At 41.0% G+C, this 19,727-nt stretch overlaps 2 protein-coding genes across 2 annotated transcripts; one reads left to right on the forward strand and one right to left on the reverse strand.

Annotated features, from left to right (window-relative positions):
* The first annotated feature begins 2,834 nt into the window (after window positions 1-2,834).
* Window positions 2,835-4,909, forward strand: LOC138903051 (uncharacterized). The gene is made up of 4 exons (XM_070190964.1): window positions 2,835-2,976; window positions 4,386-4,472; window positions 4,521-4,636; window positions 4,727-4,909. The coding sequence occupies exons 1-4, from the start codon at window positions 2,835-2,837 to the stop codon at window positions 4,907-4,909; spliced, it is 528 nt and encodes a 175-aa protein (XP_070047065.1).
* Window positions 4,910-12,339: 7,430 nt separating this feature from the next.
* LOC138903052 (uncharacterized) lies at window positions 12,340-15,050 on the reverse strand. The gene is made up of 3 exons (XM_070190965.1): window positions 14,898-15,050; window positions 14,022-14,092; window positions 12,340-12,928 (listed from the first exon to the last, which is right to left on the reverse strand). Exons 1-3 carry the CDS (start codon window positions 15,048-15,050, stop codon window positions 12,340-12,342), a joined length of 813 nt encoding a protein of 270 aa, XP_070047066.1.
* Between the last annotated feature and the right edge of the window lie 4,677 nt (window positions 15,051-19,727).

Raw genomic sequence — 19,727 nt, forward strand, 5'->3', positions numbered from 1 at the left:
TTATATCTTCTGTTCATGGGTCTCAAAAAAATATGTAGTTGATAAAGTTTATCCGAAGGGCATATTGATCTTATATCATTACGAGAAATCTTATTAACGTATTTCTTATGCATTTTATTTATTTATACATGTACATTGACACATGACCAGATGGCATTATATATGCGTATATTATATGTATATGAGATATGGGAAAATGTTACAACGTTATATACGCACCACCACCTGATCAGCTGGTATATGTTGATGATTTTGACCACAGTGGCCGAGATGATATGATGTGATGCCCTCAGAGGCTTGATGATGTTATGTACACCTATACCTATGCATGATACAACATTTACACGCACGTGCATGGCATTATAAATGTTTCAGGATTCACAAAGTTATTTAGACTCATAGGTGGAATTCTTTACCCCATGTTTCATCTATGTCTTTTATGTATTGATTTTCATGCCTTACATACTCAGTACATTTACATCTATGTCTTTTATGTATTGACGTCCCTTTTGCCTGGGGACGCTACATTTCATACCCGCAGGTGCAGGTAGACAGGCTGATGGTCCTCCTTCTTAGGATCCTTGATCAGCGAGAGTTGGTGTGCTCCATTTGATCCAGAGCTGCTTTGAGTTTTGGTACAATGTGTTTGCATACATATATGGGTACGACAGGGCCCAGTCCCGTCCTTTATATAGTTGTACACTCTAATAGAGGTCTGTAGACAGTCATGTATAGTTAGATATTATGGGCCTTGTCGGCTCGCCCTACCGTATTCCATATATATATATATATATATATATATATATATATATATATATATATATATATATATATATATATGTCTTTTGGGACTGTTTTCCTACGTAGGTTGTTCATATGAATTAGTATTTTATTTCCAGACGTTATGCATGACCTACACTTATTTCATGTTTATATCTTAGATGAATGCTTAGGGGTGTTCGATAGGTAGAACTCAGGCACTCGTCATGACCCATCGGTTTGGGTCGTGACAAAAGTGGTATTAGAGCAGTTCTGTCCTAGGGTTGTCTACAGACCGTGTCTAGTAGAGTCTTGTTTATGGGTGTGTTGTGCACCACACTTATAGACAAGAGGCTACTAGATATTTAGGATGGTTACGCTTTTTTCTTATTTTAGATCGTGCGATATAAGAATTCATTTTCCTAACGATATGTTATGTTTTCAGCGATGCCCAAGAAGGCTACAGCCGCCCAGAAGTGCACGTCCGTGGATGATGACACTACAAGTAGAGCGCCACGAGTTACTAGGTCTCGGGGAGAGTCGCATAGTGAGACTCCATCTCAGACTTCACATACCCTGCCCTCTCCCGAGGAGATCCTAGGGGCACCAGCTCCAGCACCCGCTCCAGTACCCCCAACTCCTTATCCAGATGCACCGGGTCAGGAGATGAGAGATGGTATTTAGCTATTGACTCGATTAGTGTCCGCACAGGCTCGACACAAGGAGTGGGGTTTTGGTCATGCAGATAGGGCCATTAGTGCGAGGGTCGTGATTTCATTAATTTGGACCCTCCGATATTCACTGGAGCAGATCCAAATGAGGACCCTCATGTATTTATCGATAGGATGCAAAGGACTTTGAGGGTAATGATGGCTACTGCGACTGAGTCAGTTGAGCTAGCTTCCTATGGACTTTGAGATATTGCAATTAATTGGTACGAGTCTTGGGAGTTGTCCAGAGGTGAGGATGCCCTTCCAGTAGTATGACAGGATTTTACAGAGGCTTTTCTTCGTCATTATTTGCCATCAGAGCTTAGACGGGACAAAGTTAATAGGTTCTTGACCCTTCGACAGGGTAATATGAGTGTTCGGGAGTACAACCTTCAGTTTGATTCTTTGGCTAGGTATGCTCCCACTATTATAGCTAAGATGGAGGATCAGGTTCACCGGTTCGTGATGGGGTTGGAGTCGCACTTGCTCAATGACTATATGTCGGTCTCACTTCATCCAGGCATTGATATTTCTCGTATTCAGGCATACGCTCAGGGTGTAAAGGAGCGTAAGCAGAAGTAGAGGGCCAATCGTGAGCATGATAGGGGCCAGAGTAAGAGAGTGAGATCTTCAGGTTCTTCTAGTGAGTTTTGAGGTGGTCAGAGACAGTAGTACCCGAGGTATCCAGCTCAGCCATCGGCTAGTGCAGCCCCTCAGTTTTTCGGTAGGAGATTTGATCGTTCCACATATTCAGGGCCTAGTCAGAGTTCCAAGGCCTCTCGTTTTCAGTATAGGGGCGAGTCAAGTAAGATGAGGACACCCTTGCCATGATGTGCTCAGTGTGGTAAGAAGCATGTCGGGTAGTGCCTCGTGAGATTGGGTATTTGTTATACATGTGGTTATCCATGCCACGTTATGAGAGATTATCTGACGAGAGGTGGTGCAGGTATAGTTCAGCCAGCGGGATCTATAGTTGGTTCGTCATCTCCAGTACGCCCCCCCGGGCAAGGATCACAGGCACCAGCCAGCCATGGTAGAGGCAGAAGTGGAGCATCTAGCTCGAGCGGTCCTCAGAACCGCATTTATGCATTAGCAGGTCGACAGGATCAGGAGTCATCACTTGATTTTGTTACAGGTATATTATCAGTATCCTCATATGATGTATATGCATTAATTGATCGAGGTTCCACCTTATCGTATGTCACTCCTTTGGTTGCTAGCAAGTTTGGGATAAAACCTGAGTTGATTAAACCTTTTGAGGTGTCTACACCTATTAGGGATCCAGTGATAGCTAGATGAGTATATAGAGATTGTATAGCAGTAGTTCTTAGTCGTTCTACAGTAGCAGACTTGATTGAGCTAGATATGGTAGAATTTGATGTTATAATGGGTATGGATTGGCTGGCTTCTTGTTATGCCAGTGTTGATTGTAGATTAAAGATGGTTCAGTTCCAGTTTCCAGGGGAGCCAGTTCTAAAGTGGAAAGGTAATACTGTATCGCCGAGAGGTAGGTTTAGTTCCTATCTCAAGGCAAGGAAGATGATCAGAAAGGGCTATATTTATCACTTAGTTCGGGTACAGGATATAAAAGCAGAGTCACCGACCTTTCAATCTATCCCGGTGGTTAATGAGTTTCCCGAAGTTTTTCTTGATGAGCTTCCAGGCCTTCCACCAGAGCGGGAGATTGAGTTTGCTATTGACACATTACCAGATACTCAGCCGATATCTATTCCTCCTTATAGAATGGAACCTGCAGAGCTGAGAGAGTTAAAAGAACAACTGAGGGATTTTCTTAAAAAAGGCTTTATCAGACCCAGTACATCACCGTGGGGAGCACCTGTGTTATTTGTGAGAAATAAAGATGGTTCCTTGCGGATGTGTATTGATTACAGATAGTTGAATAAGGCGACGATCAAGAATAAGTACCCGCTCCCTAGGATTGATGATTTATTTGATCAGTTGCAGGGTGCCAGGTGTTTCTCAAAGATAGACTTGAGGTCGGGGTACCATCAGGTAAGGGTTAGAGAGAAGGATATTCTAAAGACAGCATTCTGGACCAGATACGATACTTTGAGTTTCGTGTTATGTCGTTCGGTTTGACCAATGCCCCAACGGTATTCATGGACTTGATGAACCGTGTGTTCAGACCCTTTCTAGATCTATTTGTGATTGTATTTATAGATGATATTTTGGTTTATTCTCGTTCAGAGGCTGAGCATGCAGATCATTTGCGTATTGTGCTTAGAGATCTACAAAAAAGGAAGGTGTATGCAAAATTCTCTAAATGTGAATTCTGGTTGAATTCTGTAGCCTTCCTTGGTCATATTATTTCGGGTGAGGGTATCCGGGTTGATACACAGAAGATTGAGGCAGTGAAGACTTGTCCTAGACCCACGACACCGACAGAGGTTCGTAGCTTCTTGGGTTTGGCAGGTTATTACAGGAGATTTGTAGAGGGGTTTTCTTCCCTCTCAGCACCATTGACAAAGTTGACTCAGAAGGCAACTAAGTTTCAGTGGACTGATGCTTGTGAGCAGAGTTTCCATGCATTAAAAGATAGATTGATGTCAGCACCAGTTCGGACACTTCCAGAAGGGACCGATGATTATACTATCTATTGTGAAGCTTCGAGCATTGGATTGGGTTGTGTACTGATGCAATATGGTTAGGTTGTAGCTTATGCTTCTAGACAACTAAGAAACAACGAGAAGAATCACCCGACCCACGATTTAGAGTTAGCCGCGGTGATTCATGCACTAAAGATGTGGAGGCACTATTTGTATGGCATTCATGTTGATATCTATACGGACCATAAGAGCCTTCAGTATATATTCAAGCAAAAGGAATTGACTTTACGACAGAGGGGATGGTTAGAGCTACTAAAAGACTATGATGTTGATATTTTATACCATCCAGGAAAGGCGAATGTAGTAGCCGACGCCCTCAGCCATAGATCTATGGGTAGCTTATCATATTTACAGCCAGAGAAGAGTGAGATAGCTTGTGAGATTCATCAGGTAGCTAATCTTGGAGTTTGATTACTTGATTCAGGTGGTACCAGAGTTACTATTCAGGACACGGCAACATCCTCTCTAGTAACTGAAGTGAAGGAACGCCAGTATGAAGATCCTGTGCTAGATCACTACAGAGATACAACCCCTCAAAAGGTGAAGACACCATTGGAGATTACATGAGATGGAGTCCTCAGATATCGAGGTCGATTATGTGTTCCTAATGTAGCAGGGTTGCGCCAGCAGGTTATGGGAGAAGCTCACTATTCTCGTAATTCTATTCGTCCAGGAGCGACGAAGATGTATCATGATATCAGGGGAATATACTGGTGGAATGGAATGAAGAAGGATATAGTAGAGTTTGTTACTCAGTTCCCTAATAGTCAGCAGGTTAAGATTGAGTATCAGAAACCCGATGGATTATTGTAGGCTATAGAGATTCCGACTTGGAAATGGGAAGTGATTAACATAGATTTCATCATAGGCTTACCTCGTACACAGCGTAAGTCCAATTCTATTTGGGTTATTATTGATAGACTTACAAAATCAGCCCATTTTGTGCCTGTCAGGACTACGTATTCAGCAGAGGATTATGCAAGGATTTTCATTAAGGAGATAGTACGACTTCATGGTGTCCCTATATCTATTATCTAAAATAGAGGTGCTCAGTTTACAACCAATTTCTGGAGGTCCTTCCAAAATGGATTGGGGACTCAGGTAAGTCTTAGTACAATATTTCATCCCCAAACAGACGGTCAGGTTGAGCATACTATTCAGAAACTGGAGGATATTCTACGGGCTTGTGTGATGGACTTCAGGGGTAACTGGGATGATTATCTTCCAATTATTGAGTTCGCATATAATAATAGTTATCATTCCAGCATTCAGATGGCTCCATACGAAGCTTTTTACTGACGGAAGTGTAGGTCACCTATCGGATGGTTCGAGGTTGGAGAAACTAAGTTAGTAGGACCAGAGTTGGTACAACAGGCAGTTGAGAAAATTAAGCTTATACGGGAAAGGCTATTAGCAGCTCAGAGTCGTCAGAAGTCATATGCAGATAATCGACGATGAGACTTGGAGTTTCAGGTAGATGACTAGGTATTCCTAAAGGTATCACCGATGAAAGGCATTATGAGATTCGGTAAGAAAGGAAAGCTTAGCCCTCGGTACATTGGACCTTATAAGATCATACACAAAGTAGGCCAGGTAGCATATGAGTTAGACTTGCCTTCCAACTTGGAGTCAGTACATCCAGTTTTTTACATGTCTATGCTCCGCAAGTGTATTGGAGATATTTCTAGAGTCGTTCCAGCTGATGATGTTCAGGTCACAGAGCATCTATCATATGAGGAAGCTCCTATTGCTATACTAGATAAACAGGTTCGGAGATTGAGAACTAAAGACGTATCTTCGGTTAAAGTACTTTGGAGGAACAATAATGTGGAGGGGATGACTTGGGAAGCTAAAGAAGACATGAAGTCTAGGTATCCTCACTTGTTTCCGCTTCTGGAGGAGGATCGGACTGAGACATCATAGCCTTAGGTACGTATATGGTATTGATTCTTATGTTAGTTATTGTCATTGGTCGTGTGAGACCATTGGTGTTATTGATGATTGTGGCTCTGTGTGGCTTTGTATTGTTCGATTTTCTGTCTGACAAGTTGATAATGGTACCATTACAGAGGAGACTCTACCAAAATTTCTCTAAATATCTAGTAGTTTAACATTCGAGGACGAATGTTTCTAAGGGGGGAAGATTGTTACACCCTGTGCATCCCAAGGAGATGTATAATGAGTATGAGACTTGTTAATCATGATTTAAATGAGTTTAAAGTCATAATATGACTATATATGATGTTTGGATAAAACATATAAAGTTTGAGAAAAATCAGATTAAAGTTGCGAAAAAACCAACTAAGGATTTACCCTGTAACAGAGCTTTTTGAGAAATAAATTTCGTGTGCTATATGAGGTCTTTTTTGGGCATATTATATACCAATTTGAAGGTATTGGAATGTAGTTTTCCAACTCTCTTAACTGTTCATTCATACGACATCTGGATAAAAAGATATAAGCGTCGGAAGATGGGCGAATGAGAGGGTGCCAAGCTAGCACCTCTTTGACTTTTCAAAAGTTGATAAATTCGTTTTCTAATAGTTAGACCTCACGGGGCAGTGATCGGAAGCTGTGAGTTTGAGTTATTTGACTTGTAGTGGACTGTTTTGTGTTGCTTTGGGCTGTCTATTGTGCTGCTGATTTATGGAGTTTGGAAGGATAAAAAGGGCGTGGAGAAACGCCACATGTGGTAGGGTAGTAGGTTGGTCGCTCTTCGTTGTAGTTACAGGCTAATTGATAACTTGTTGATTGGGTGTATTATGGTATATTTGGGGGTTTTGTTGTACTGAAGGTCCCGGATTGTAATTAGGTTGGTTTTGAGTTGCTGATTGTATTCCGCTTGTATCTCGCCTATAGTAGGCTTGAGGGAGTAGTAAAATCAGGGGAAATGCTGCCCGTTTTATTTTAGAATCGAGTTATCGTTTGAGATACGTAATATACTACCGCCATCTAAATTGTACACGTATTTCTTTGTTATAGGGTTGGCACGCTAGTTGTCATAAGCTAGTTGTTGAGTTGCATTGACGACTTGAGGTATGTTAAGGCTATACCTTCTTTTCTTTTGGTATGATCCATACGATACAAATGAAATGAGTAAACGCACAACTTTCATAAATGACTCTATTCATAAAAATACTAGAGATGCTTATGTTCTTGATTCCCCATGTGAATTATTATTATATCTTCAATTCATGGGTCTCAAAAAAATACGTAGTTGATAAAGTTTATCCGAAGGGCATATTGATCTTATAATATCCCGAAAAATCTTATTAACGTATTTATTATGCATTTTATTCATTTATACATGTATATTGACCCATGACCAGATGGCGTTATATATGCGTATATTATATATATATAGGATATGGGAAAAGGTTACGGCGTTATATACGCACCACCACCCGATCAGCTGTATATCTTGATGATTTTGCCCACAGTGGCCAAGATGATATGATGGGATGCCCTCAGAGACTTGATGATGTTATGTACACCTATACCTATGCATGATACGATATTTACATGCACGTGCATAACATTATAAATGTTTCAGGATTCACAAAGTTATTTAGACTCACAGGTGGAATTCTTTACCCCATGTTTCATCTATGTCTTTTATGTACTGATTTTCATGCCTTACATACTCAGTACATTATTCATACTGACATTCCTTTTGCCTGGGGATGCTGTGTTTCATGCCCGCAAGTGCAGGTAGACAGGCTGACGATCCCCCTTCTTAGAATCCTTGATTAGGGAAAGTTGGTCTGCTCCATTTGATCCGGATCTGCTTTGAGTTTTGGTACGATGTATTTGCATACATATATGAGTACGACGGGGCCCAGTCCTGTTCTTTATACAGTTGTACACTCTAATAGAGGTCTGTAGACAGTCATGTATAGTTAGATAGTATGTGGCCTTGTCGGCTCGCCCTACCGTATTTCGTATATATATATATATATATATATATATATATATATATATATGTCTTTTGGGCATATTTTCCCACATAGGTTGTTCATATGAATTAGTAGTTTATTTCCAGACGTTATGCATGACCTATACTTATTTTATGTTTATATCTTAGACGAATTCTTAGGGGTGTTCGATAAGTAGAACTCAAGCACTCGTCACTGCCCATCGGTTTGGGTCGTGACACTAAGCTTCTTAAAATAAGGTCCCTCCGGGAAGTGAAATACTCTGAATGGCTAGCAAACGTAGTAGTAGTCCCTAAGAAAGGAAACAAACTAAGAATGTGTGTGGATTACAAGGATTTAAACTTTCCCTTTGCCTAACATCGATCGCATGATCGTTGCCACTGCCGGCCACAAGATCCTCAATTTTCTCGATGCCTATTCCGGGTACAACCAAATTCAAATGAACCCGGATGATCAAGAAAAGACCTCGTTCATCACTAAGTATGGCACATACTCCTATAATGTAATGCCATTCGGATTAAAAAATTGCTGGTGCCACTTACCAGTGCCTAGTAAACCGGATGTTCGAAGAACAAATAGGGAAATCTATGGAGGTTTACATCGATGATATGTTAGTTAAGTCCCTACGAGCAGAGGACCATTTGAAGCATTTGCAGGAAACCTTCAGTATATTGAAGAAGTACAACATGAAGTTGAATCCAGAAAAATGCGCGTTCAGAGTTGGGTCAGGTAAATTTCTCGGATTCATGGTATCCAACCGAGGAATCGAGATCAACCGTGACAAGATCAAAGCTATCGAGGATATCACGGTAGTGGACAACGTGAAGGCCGTGCAGAGGCTAACTGGGCGCATAGCCGCCCTAGGGCGATTTATCTCGAGGTCCTCCGATAAGAGTCATCGATTTTTCACATTGATGAGGAAGAAAAATAACTTCACATGGACTCCGGAATGCCAACGGGCCCTGGAAGAACTTAAGCAGTACTTGTCGAGCCCGCCACTACTTCACACGCCGAGGGCAGACGAACAAGTATACTTATATTTGGCAGTATCAGAGATAGCGGTAAGTGGAGTCCTAGTTCGGGAAGAACAAGGTACGCAATTTTTGATTTATTATGTTAGCTGGACCTTAGGTGAGCCGAAACAAGATATCCCTACCTAGAAAAATTGGCGCTCGCTTCGTTAAGCACCTAGGAAACTGAAACCGTACTTTCAATGTCACCCTATATATGTTATGACAATTTACCCATTGCAAAATATAATGCATAAACCCGAGATTTTGGGGCGATTGGCCAAGTAGGCTGTAGAGATCATCGGGTACGATATTGAATATCGACCCCGAACAACCATTAATTATCAAATTTTGGCAGACTTCGTGGCAGACTTCACGCCGGCCCTAATACCCCAGGTCGAAAGAGAGTTGTTGGTAAACTCATGGACGTCCTCTAGAATCTGGACCCTCTTTACGGATGGTGCGTAGAACACAAAGGGGTCCGGACTTTGAATCATACTAAAGCTACCCAGAGGCAACGTGGTTAGACAATCAATTAGAACAGTGAAATTGACTAACAATGAGGCCGAATATGGGGCCATGATTGTAGGTCTCCAACTAGCCAAAAGCTTGGGGGCAGAAGTGATCAAAGCTAAGTATGACTCCCTCCTTGTGGTGAATCAGGTTAACTGAACGTTCAAAGTTAGAGAAGAATGAATACAGAGGTACCTAGATAAGTTACAAGTAACTTTACATCGATTTAAAGAATGGACTTTGAAACACATACCTCAAGATCAAAATAGTGAGGCCGATGCACTCGCAAACATAGGGTCGTCGGTCGAGGATGATGTGCTTAACTCAGGGGCCGTCGTGCAAGTCATGAGGTCAGTAGTCGAAGAAGGTAACACCGAGATAAACTCCATGAGCTTAACCTGGGATTGGAGAAATAAATACGTAGAATATTTGAAGACCGGGAAACTTCCCTGAGATCCAAAAGAATCGAGGGCCGTGCGCATAAAGGCTTCCCGATTCACCTTGTCTGAAGACGTAACCTTGTTCAGAAGAATGTTCGATGGCCCACTAGTAATATGTCTGGGACCGGGAGATACCGAGTGTGTTCTGAGGGAAGTTCACGAGGGCACTTGCAGAAATCATTTAGGCGCCGAATCATTGTGTCAAAAGATAATTAAAGTCGGCTATTACTGGATCGACATGGAAAAATATGCGAAGTATTTTGTTCAAAAATGTGACAATTGCCAAAGATATGCTCCAATGATTCACCAGCCTAGGGAACTGCTACATTCAGTCCTGTCACCGTGGCCATTCATGAAGTGGGGAATGGACATCGTTGGACCTCTTCCATGGGCACCAGGTAAGGCTCAATGTATCTTATTTACGACTGACTATTTTTCTAAGTGGGTTGAAGGATATGCATACGAGAAGGTTAAGGAGAAGGAAGCCATCAACTTCATTTGGGACCACATCATATGTCGGTTATGGATGCCATCCGAAATTGTGTGTGACAATGGGAAACAGTTTATCGGCAGCAAAGTGACCAAGTTTCTCAAAGATCATAAGATCAAAAGAATCTTATCGACACCTTATCACCCTAGCGGGAATGGTCAAGCCGAATCGACCAACAAAACCATGATCCAAAATAGTAAGAAGAGGTTAACTGACGCCAAAGGGAAATGGAAGGAGATCCTACCCGAAGTCCTTTGGGCATACCGCACTACTGCGAAATCCAGTACTGGGGCTACTTCATTTTCATTGGTTTATGGCGCCAAAGCCTTAATACCGGTCATAGTCAGGGAACCAAGTATCAGATACCGATATGCAACAAAGGAGTCAAATGACGAGGCCATGAATATGATATTGGAACTATTGGATGAAAGGCGTGAGGCCGCCCTTGTTCGATTGGTTGCCCAAAAACAACGGATCGAGAGGTATTACAATCGAAGGGCCAACCTTCGATACTTTAATGTCGGGGACTTAGTGCTAAGGAAAGTCAGCCTAAACACCCGAAATCCGAACGAAGGAAAATTGGGTTTGAACTGGGAAAGACCGTACCAGATTCTCGAGGTCACCGGGAAAGGATCCTATAAGCTCGAAATTATGAACGGAGAACAACTACCGAGCAATTGGAATATATCCCACATAATACGATATTGCTGCTAAGGTACAACCCCATTTCATTTCCTTTTTATTTCGGACTAACACTTGCAGGTGATCAACAAGAAGCGGCACGAAGTTTTTAGGTCTGAAAGCACGCGTTGCACTTTTTTTTCCTTTGACCGGTTTTGTCCCAAATGGGTTTTTCGGCAAGTTTTTTAACGAGGCAACAATGGATCGTGCTTATTTAGAATCAAGTCCGATCATGAATCGATATCGAAGGTCAATTCAACAATATCCGAGGTCCCTCTACATTCAACCTCGAATACTAAGGGGGGGAGGTATTACCCTCGTATATGCATTACCTTCGGATATCAAATTTAGCGAGGAAATTACTTTGTAAAGGAAGGGTCTCGATAGGTAGGATTTATTGTAAGGGCCAAACGGTCAAACAAACCGTGCCCATATTGATTACTCGAACCCTAGGATAAAACATGTACGCATGTATGACTGCTTTGCACAATAATAAAGAGAAGTACTTTCCTTTCAATCGTCTCATGTTTTAAAAAATTTTCCTCTTTACATCACTTAAAGAGTTGCGTACTTCCAATCTCCTAAAAATAACGAGCCCAAGGGTGGTCTATAACAGGAATATGAACGACCACTCCCTCACTTGGGGACCGCAGTCCGAAAAACTCGAACAAGCCCAAGTCACTAGGCCTCAGGGGCATAAGACCTATTAGGAAACTCTCCGATTTTTAAAGGCAACGGCCACCCCACTCGGGGACTGTTATCTTGGGCAAGCCTGGATAGCTCGGGAAAACAAGTGCAATGGGCTGCTCCCAAACTAAAAGGCTACGGCCAAAAAACTAGGCCTTCGAAAAAGAAAATTTCACAACCGTTTCTAAAGGCTACCCTCGGCAAACTACAATCTCGGCTACCTACTTAGGCAAAGGTTCTGGTAACGGGCAAGGTTTGTACAAACTTTCGAACACAGCCTAAATTACTTTATGTTAAGGCGTTTCGGCCCTTATGAATACAAGTAATAAAGTAAAGGAAACATTTGAAAGCCAAAGGGGAAAGAAAGCCTTGTATATATAATCTTTTTACAAAGACCAGAATGGCCCGATATAGAAATGTACAATGGCCAAAGCACCTCAAAAAGATGCAAAAAGCAACAAAAAAAACATCTAAAGTCCTAGGTGGCCTAAGCGGCTTGGTCCTCTTCGGGGGAAGCCTCTTCATCCTCTGGGTCTTCCCTACCTTCAGATTCAGTTAAGCTCTCGGAGTCTTCCTCAGGAAAAGCCAGCTTCCGAGCCCTAGCTTCTTCTACCTTGGCATTCTCGATTTCTGCCAGTATGTCAAAGCCCTGAGCATGGACTCCCTCAAGGGCTTCCCTTCGAGCTTCCCACCTTGCATGATCCACCATGCTCTTGGCTTGTGCCTGAATAGCTTCGATGTCAACCTTGAATTGGGCCACTTTAGCATCGGCCTTGGTACTGGCTATGGCCACCTTAGATTTGGCTGCCTCGAGCTTCGTGGCCAGGCTCTCTTGGCTAGAAACAGCCGAATTACGCTTAGATTGGAGCTCCTCGATCCTCTTGGCCTGCACCGAGGTCTTCTCCTTTGCATCCCGAAGCTGAGCCTCGGCCAACGCCAGTTGTGTTTGGACAGATTCCTTTTGCGAGGTTATGAGGTCCATATTTTTCTTGAACTCCTCGGCCTCAATTTGTATCGCGTCTATCTGCGCCTGGAGCTGCCTGGAGCTGCCCGATTTGTTCAAGCCTTTGTCAAACCTGCAGGATCGGATCGTTTGCCACTGAGTCCAGTTCGTTGTCACTATCTTCAATTACTCGATTTACCTGTTCGGCCCACTCGGTATGCTCCTTCCGAGCCGCTTCTAACTCAGTCTGAAGCTTCTCACTCAGAAGATTATAAGTATCCCTCTTCTCGGTGAGCTCCTGAACCTCAGCCTCGTGCTGGGTTAACTCCTCCCGGATTCGGAGGAAAGTCTTATGGTGCAATACCGAGGACTGTAAGCGTAAAGAAAGGTGTTAGGATTATTTACAACTTCAAATTTAAAATAAATAATTGAGTGACACTCGAAGTTACTCGATTCAAAGCGTGTTGGGCTTCATTGAATAGGCAAGGTGCTTCCACGACGTCCCTCACGGCTTGGTCCTCTTCGGTCACCAAGCAACTAAGGTAGCTAGCAACCCTCACGAGGGCAGAGAAAACCCGGACATCCTCCGAGACAGAGAAAACTATCGACCGCCTACGATCAAGGTTAACACTTGGGGTCGGGAACTGATCCACTAGCTTCGGGCTCGATGAAGACCCACTGGCACCCGATGATGGTACCTTCCTTGGTACCGACAAGTCACCAAGCCCGGAGAAATCTTCTGAAGCAGTGGACTCTAACCCATCCAAGAAGTTGTGGATATCAGTCGCCCCCTGAGGCCCCTCATAAGAACGACCTTCTAGCATACCGGCCTCGCGTATCATGGCTTTTGATATCTGAGGGGACCCGATAAGGTTGATCGCTCCAACTCATCCCTCGGGGCACCTCCCTCTGCCCGAGAAGTGTCGGCCTTGGTCTCTTTCTCGACCTCCCTGGCCTGGGGCAAAGCAGCCGCACCCCGTTCCGGTTCGCAGGTACCGGCCAATACCTTCTCAACATCCTCTTCAGTTTGGGGCAAAGCGGTCTGCACCCGAGCCACTAGCTCGGAGTTATATTCTTCTTTAGATTCATCCCTTAGTCGGTGGATCGAGTCCGGTGGGAGGGCGCTGGTACTTTCCTTAGCTTTACTCACTAGTCTCCTCTTTGGTTTTTTCTTCTCCGAGTTCGGGGAACTCAGAGCCCTTCTTCTCTTCTTTTCATCACCCTACCTCGGAGCAGGGGACTCGAGAGGCACATCCTCATTACCGGATGGAGGCCTCATAGCAACGTCCTTGGGAGACTTAAAAGAGAAAATAGTTAAGAATTCGACAGCGAAAGGAGTAAATCAAACATTATTACATCAGGAAAGAAAACTTACCATGATTACAAGCCTCCCATCGACCTTTCGATAATTCCATCCAAGCACGCTCAAAATATGGCCTCTGTGACACAAGGCCCTAGACCCATTCCTTGAATTGAGGAATCACGTCCGGCATCTGGGCCGCAACTGCAACACCAAAAACACCCATAAAAAAGGAGATAAGAGGAGAAACAATAGATTAAATCTTCAAGGCAAAGTAATACTTACATTTCATCTTCCATTTCTCGGAAAATGGCATGTCCTCGGCAGGGATCAAATCCGAAGTCTTTATTCGAACAAAATGGCCCATCCAACCTCGGTCTCGAGCCTCATCTATACTCAAGAACGGGGCCCTACTAGCCCGGCGAGCAAGCTCGAGTAGCCCCCCTCGATAGAGTCGGGGACTGTAGAGACGCATAAGGTGATCGAGGGTGAAAGAACATCCTTCAGTTTTGTTTACGAAAGATCGAAGGAGAATCACTATTCTCTAGACCGAAGGGTGAATCTGGCCAAGAGTCACGTCATACATCTTGCAGAAGGCAATAATGATCGGGTCTAAGGGACCCAACGTGAAGGGGTAAGTGTAAACTCTTAAAAAACCCTCCACGTGGGTAGTAATTGACTCCTCAGGCGAAGGCACCACCACATGTTTATTGGCCCAGTTGCAATCTTCTTTAACCTTGGTGAGGAGATCATCGATGATTGAACATATGTACCTCGAGACCGGCTCGCATCGACCCGGTACCGAGGAAGTTTTTTCAATCTTAAAATCGGCAACGGTCGGGCACCCTGCAGGAACGAACTCCTCAGGGTGTGGTTCCGCCGCAGCCCCATTGCCGGCGAGCCGTGATGAAGAGGCGGCCTCCTTTTGTGGGACAATCTTAGAAGTTTTCGCCATTGCAGAAGTGAAGAAAAGGAAATTAGGAAGGTATGTTTAGCGGTTTGCTAAAAATTCAAGAAATTTGGGTGCAAGAGTTGGAGAGCAAAGGGATTTTTGAACAACAAGAATAGGAGGAGCTTTGAACATAAAGTTTGAATAAATGAAAGTTAGGGTATTTATAGCTTGCTGATGACGGTTCAGAACCTGTAGTGGCCGACCAGCAACTGACAGGCATTTGATGCCTTAGTAACTGGGCCTACGGGACGTTTCGATATTCGTTTGTCGCTTACGTCATGGCCCATCGAGAGGGGATTCAGAAGTTCATATCATTTCTCGTCATCTTCTCTCCGAGAAATGAGGGGACTATCTGTATACGGTCAAAATCAGGTTCGCCTCTTGTGCAACTAATCGAGACTGAAAAATGGTAGGTTAAAGGTCAATCTCGAATTATATCGAACCGAGGTGCGAAGCTATATCGTTAAACTCGAGACCATGTCATCGAACAAAATCGAGATCAGACGAGTTCGAGGGAAATTTACCAAGTCGAATAACAGAAGGACGAAATATCCGTGATCGGTTGTAGATCACGGCGAAAATCTTGGCACGTATCAAGGATAGATCGATTGATTAGCAAATCATGAGATTTCTTACCTTGTATAGAATTGTATCAAGAGTAGGACTCTCCTACTATATAAAGGGGGTCTGATCATTTATAAGCGGACACATTACGCAACATAAAGCAATATACTGTCATTTTCTAGCTTTTTATCATCTTGTTATTCTGTTCATACATCCAGTTGAGACATCTCTCCGATCAAGGGTGATCGAACTCGAGGGCCAAGGCTGTTTGATTTGGCAAACAGTTTGGTATAAGGTTGTTCGATTCGTGCAGTTTGCATTAATTTTTTTATCGTCAATTTCAATTTTAATCTGTTTCCTTAATTTGTATCAAGTGATATCACGTATCCTTAAAACCGCGTATAAATTCAATCCGACCTGGACAACCGCCATAGGGAGAGGCATATTAGATCTATTAGACAAATAATCTTATGATTAAGACTATTAAATATTATTCTTGCGAGCTGTGAAAAAACCTTAAAGCACATACGATATAGTATTTCATTCGGTGTCATCTTTTTCTTCTTTTCTTTTTTACGAGTACCCTATTTCATTGATAAACCGCTGAATGTTATTTCCTATGTTAAAATCAGGCGGATAGTCTTATTACTTTAAGCTCATTCTTTCAAGGATATATGGAAGGGATTTCCTAGGTTGGTTCTTGAATTACTAGGTGGTCAAATGAAAATATACTAAAAAAGAAATTCAAATAAAGTATGTAATTTGATTGAAGAATGGCTGCTTATCTTCAGAAAAATCAATACTAGAAATAACATGCTTTGGCTGCTAAGCATGAGAAACTATTACGTATGCTGTACTGCTTTACCTTTTTCTGTTTTTTTCTTCATGTCTAGACAATCAACAAATTGGTCAGTTAGAAATGTATGTTCTGCTATTATTTTATAGCATTCTCTAATTGTAAATTATACAAATTTAAAAACTCTTAACTTAATTACACCATATTTTGTGGGCGTTGTGCGCCCCAACTGTTTTTTTTTCTTCTTCTTTTAGTATTCAGTATTCAAAATCCACTGACCTTAACTAATTTGAATTCACGTGGATTAAACCTATTTATTAGTACATCATTGCCTATTGAAAGGCTCTTCATTCCCAAATGATTAAGAGTGAAGATTCCAACCATACGATCATGCCCCCCGATGGTTCCCACCTAACAATTCTTCATTTGATCATGGGTGCCTATGAAATATTTATTTTACTTTTAAAAAGAATAGGGACTCAGTTTCTCAACAACAAAAAAAAAATAACTTGGAAAAAAAAGGTTGTGGTTTAAAGTTTAAGAGAGAATTAGCAATCACCTAAACGCAAACTTTAAAATTTCACTTTCGTTATAATTTTCATCCTTACGAAATTCATGCCAATTTATTTTATTATAATTAATCATTTTGACTAGATCACACAGCCAAATGGATAATTACTTTAATTTCTTTCTAATCATCTACCAAACAAATAAAACATATGTAAGCTTATTAGCCGCCTAATTACCCCAAAGCACAAACAAGGCAACCCCACCAAATTTTTTCTGTAATTGTCCTCTTCATATATATATATATATATATATATATATATATATATACACACTTCCTCTATCTCAAAAAGATTGGCACTATTACTATTTGGGAAATCTATGATGTTGTTCTTTGACTACATTTTTCTCAAATATTTTATAAATATTTTAAATTATTTTGACTTATATATATATAATACTTTTTATGTAGTTTCCAAAAATATAAATTTTATATTAAAGTACTTTGACTCTCATATTCCGAACTATGCCAATCTTTTTGAAACAAGGTGTATGTTTTCCTAAATTTATCCTGCACAGAAATAAATTGAACTAATTAAAATATCTTTGCATGACCAAGTCTAAGTGTTTGTCATGTTTCTCCTAACTTCTTCTTTGGTCATACTTTTGATGTACTCCTTATCTTGACGTGGAACTGAAAAAAAATGCAAGGAAAAAAGTTATAGAACTAAGCGTTTTGCTAATCTTTTCCCCCATTTTTCTACACCATCATCATCTTTTTCTGTTGGTAGTTTTTGAGTACCAAACTTTTTTGTATTTACTCACTTTTTCCCTTCACGTTTTATTTATTTCTTCAAAAGGAAAGATTTGCCGTTAGAGGGCAAAAAGTACATGAAGAGTCCCTTTATAAATCCATAACTTATTCATAATTTCTTCAATATATATTCAAAATTACCCAAGGCTTAATTTGATATACATTCACTTTATTCCAAAATATGAGTAGTTTTAGTCACAAGAACAAGGTCCAATATTCCAAAGGAAATGAGGTGAAACCAACAAAAGATTATGCTGCAGGCCAATATTCACCAAATCTTTCGCAACTGCCTGAAAAAACAAAGGCAGTAGCTTTTCATGACATAAAAATTCCTCCTCCGCCGTGTTTTTACCAGCGGCCGCCGCCGTTGAAAAGTTCCTCAAGAAGGGGTTTTAAGAAACAAGATGATGATCCATTCTTGATAGCATATAAAGAGTGCACAAAAACCTCAAGAAAAGGGAAGTTTTTGGGTGGTTTAAGCAAGGATGATTTTGGGTACTTTGGGATGAAGAAAAAGAACAATAATATGTCTGTTTTTTCATGTAAGCATTCATGCAGTGTGAGGGAAGAAAGTGTTATCAACTTGTCACAACTACCTATTTCAAGATCGTTAAGGGAGAAAAGAGGACTTCGTCGATATCCAGTAGCAACAGAGGGAGAAGATCGGTAGTAGAAAGTAACGAATTACAGACTCAGAAACTCGGCAAGGAACGTTCTCAAGTTTGAGACATGATACTTGTGTATTTTGTTCCCTAAATGCACTCTGCAAAATAGTCCAAATTTTGTTCTAAGATACAATAATATAATGATCTAATTTTGTTTTTGCTTCCTTCTTTCTCTTTCAGTCCGTCTCGTTTCTACACTAGTTGAGTGCTGATCTTTTATATGACTTGTTAGTAGTGGCGGAGCCAGAATTTTCGTTAAGGGGTGTCAAAATATATAAAAGTAAAAATACCAGAAAATTAAGGAGAGTCAATACATAATATATATACATATAATTTATTTTTTTACCTAGCTACACAGTACTTTTCCCGCAAGGGGTGTCATCCTATGAGGTCCGCCACTGCCTGTTAGTAGTTGTCAGTGAATATGGAGAAGGAAAAGAATGCAAGTTGTCCTATTCATTGATAGGATATTAAAGGAAAGAAGGTGTTTTAGGCACTTCTTATACAATTTGAATTAAAATTATTGACGGAAAATTTTGGAGGAAAAATCAAATTAATATACTGAGGTGGATTCAGGATTAAATTTAATAGGTTCGGCATGTGATGTTCTTAAATGGAAACCATTGTACTTTAAAATTGTACATTATTCAGATTTAATATTTGTTTGAAAATTTAATGAATCTCTTGTTAGATCGTTTGCACCCGCGCCACTGTTTATATATGTTTTGCATTTTCTTTCTTACACATGTAAGGGTTTTTGTCCTGATTTTCTTATCATATTTGAATTTTACTTTTGTCTTAAAGGAAAGTCAAAATATTACCATAATTGCTTTTATTTTTCCTAAAAGGAAAATATAATTCTCTTTCATATTTGGTTATTCTTTGTCTTAGGAGAAAATGTTTGGACATCTATAAATTTAAGACATCCTTCCCACAACTAAAATATATAAAAGAACCTCCACAATATAGTACGTACAAAAGTTTTGTTTAAGGGGAGAATTTATTCTCTCATAAAGTTTTTTTCTCTTTTATTTTAATAAATCATATGTAGGTCAATTGACCAAAACGTATTAATAGAGTATGCTTCTTTTAATATAGTTTTCTTTGTCGTCTGATTATAGTGTTCAAGGTTTACAAACTATTAGTTTTCGCATGACGCCTTGTTATTTTCAATCCCAGCAAATGGTATTAGAGCTAATGGTTCAACGAGGTGAAAAACAAGTACATAGAAAATTCAGATCAAGTTGCAGCCTATTGACGGTAATGAAGATTTTTTATCAAACAAGTTTTTTTAAAAAAAGTCTGACGAGCTACATGTGGAGATGAATTTTCAA

The sequence above is a fragment of the Nicotiana tomentosiformis genome, chromosome 12 (assembly GCF_000390325.3).
Source record: "Nicotiana tomentosiformis chromosome 12, ASM39032v3, whole genome shotgun sequence".
Classification (NCBI taxonomy): Eukaryota; Viridiplantae; Streptophyta; class Magnoliopsida; order Solanales; family Solanaceae; genus Nicotiana; species Nicotiana tomentosiformis.

Excerpts from the sequence above, each read along its gene's own strand:
- LOC138903051 (XM_070190964.1), top strand. The coding sequence starts at position 2,835 with ATGGTAGAATTTGATGTTATAATGGGTATGGATTGGCTGGCTTCTTGT. Across the intron at positions 2,977-4,385 it reads TAATACTGTATCGCCGAGAG|GAAAGGCGAATGTAGTAGCC; the intron begins GTAGGTTTAGTT and ends TATACCATCCAG. Across the intron at positions 4,637-4,726 it reads GAGATACAACCCCTCAAAAG|GTTATGGGAGAAGCTCACTA; the intron begins GTGAAGACACCA and ends TTGCGCCAGCAG.
- LOC138903052 (XM_070190965.1), bottom strand. The coding sequence starts at position 15,050 with ATGGCGAAAACTTCTAAGATTGTCCCACAAAAGGAGGCCGCCTCTTCA. Across the intron at positions 14,093-14,897 it reads AGATTGAAAAAACTTCCTCG|TCTCCCAAGGACGTTGCTAT; the intron begins GTACCGGGTCGA and ends TTCTCTTTTAAG. Across the intron at positions 12,929-14,021 it reads CTCGAGTCCCCTGCTCCGAG|GTTTGACAAAGGCTTGAACA; the intron begins GTAGGGTGATGA and ends CCGATCCTGCAG.